Here is a 1,402-nt window from a genome sequence, read left to right as displayed (position 1 = left end):
TGTAGCTTATTAGCTTCTATTCAGAACAAAAGGTTGTGAAAAGTTCTAATGGTAATGTGTAAAATAATGCTAGTATTGCTATATTAAATGCATTCCTTGTGCACAGAATAAAATATGGTAGAGCACCTTAGTTTTAAAAGTCTTTGTGTATTCAGTAGAGCAGTGTATGCTGTTTGGTGCCAAAAAGCCATTGCATGTTCCCTTGCTCTGCTTAATTCTGAAGGCTGACTGTACCTCTCCTGCAAAGATTATATGCCCAAGGATTTAATGAAGGGGGTTATTTTATGTTTTGTCTTGAGTTTTTTCATTATACCAGAATGACAGAAAAGAATTATTCTTCTTACTCTAATTTTGCTATTGTATATACTTTCCTTTTACTTTGAGTGCCTTTGATGTGTTTCAGGACTTTGTCCCATTGTACCAGGACTTTGAAAATTTCTACAACAGAAACCTCTACATGCGCATTCGGGACAGCTGGAACCGTCCGATCTGCAGTGTGCCAGGGGCCAAAGTGGACATGATGGAGAGAGTTTCCCATGACTATAACTGGACATTCACGTGAGTCAAAATTGAAGAAAACACTTGCAAGACCTGCCTTGAAATATAGGGTCTCTAAAAGCAAGTTGCAGGCTGCGAGGTTAAAGGAGCAGTGAATTATGTTTAGTTTGAGCTTTCTAGCAGCTTGAATCAATGAATTTTGCTCTTTTGAAATGCATTTAGCCACCGACGCGATGATTTGTATGTAATCTTTTGGCTACTTTACTGTACTATGATCTCCTGGGCATACACCTGCAATAAAATTTATACCTTTGTGTATGATAAGAACCTGGGGTAGATCCTTTGGATTGCACTGCTGCTTGTGTCTCTGTTCATTTAGAAGAAGTTCTTCCACTTGAAGTAAATGCTGCTGCCTGAACTGACTCTAACATGATTGCTTTGAGTCAGAACTGAAGTAGTCTGTAGAAACAAAATCGGAAATACAATGAAAGGATTTTTACAAATTGGAAATGACATATCACCAGTTTGATGTGAAGAGGTTTGCAGCACAGTACTTGGTGAAACTAGTTATGTCTCTTCTTGGCTTTCAAGGGCAAAAGAATTAAACCAGATTTTTTTCTGCTAAACTTCTTCCTTGTTCTCCTTGTCACGTATTGTTAGCACAGAAGTGCCAGATGTGTTTCCTTTCTGTGGTTAGAGGATATCCCGCTTGAGGGGCTGCCAAGTTAATTGATAGAGAGGTGTTATTTTGTAATTGAAAAAAACTTGTATGCTTCTGGGATGGAGGGGGAAACATGTCAGAGCAACAGATGCTTTGAGAAGCCTCAAGCAATTTTATATATGATAGCAAATTCACCTTTAAATGTAAACTCTCCTGGGAATTAATTTGAGATTGTAAGATAGG

General features: G+C 38.1%; 1 protein-coding gene across 1 annotated transcript in view; it reads left to right on the top strand.

The window, feature by feature from the left end:
• SPTLC2 (serine palmitoyltransferase long chain base subunit 2) overlaps positions 1-1,402 on the top strand; it is a 68,765-nt gene that overhangs the window by 7,039 nt on the left and 60,324 nt on the right. Inside the window, exon 2 of the mRNA XM_008639630.2 lies at positions 404-558. Within this exon, the coding sequence (XP_008637852.1) occupies positions 404-558 (155 nt within the window). The remainder of the gene's footprint in view (positions 1-403; positions 559-1,402) is intronic.

This window comes from Corvus brachyrhynchos, unplaced genomic scaffold (genome assembly GCF_000691975.1).
Source record: "Corvus brachyrhynchos isolate BGI_N302 unplaced genomic scaffold, ASM69197v1 scaffold115, whole genome shotgun sequence".
NCBI classification, from domain to species: Eukaryota; Metazoa; Chordata; class Aves; order Passeriformes; family Corvidae; genus Corvus; species Corvus brachyrhynchos.
Note: the sequence above shows the minus strand (reverse complement) of the source record. Positions and strands in the feature narration are given on the sequence as shown.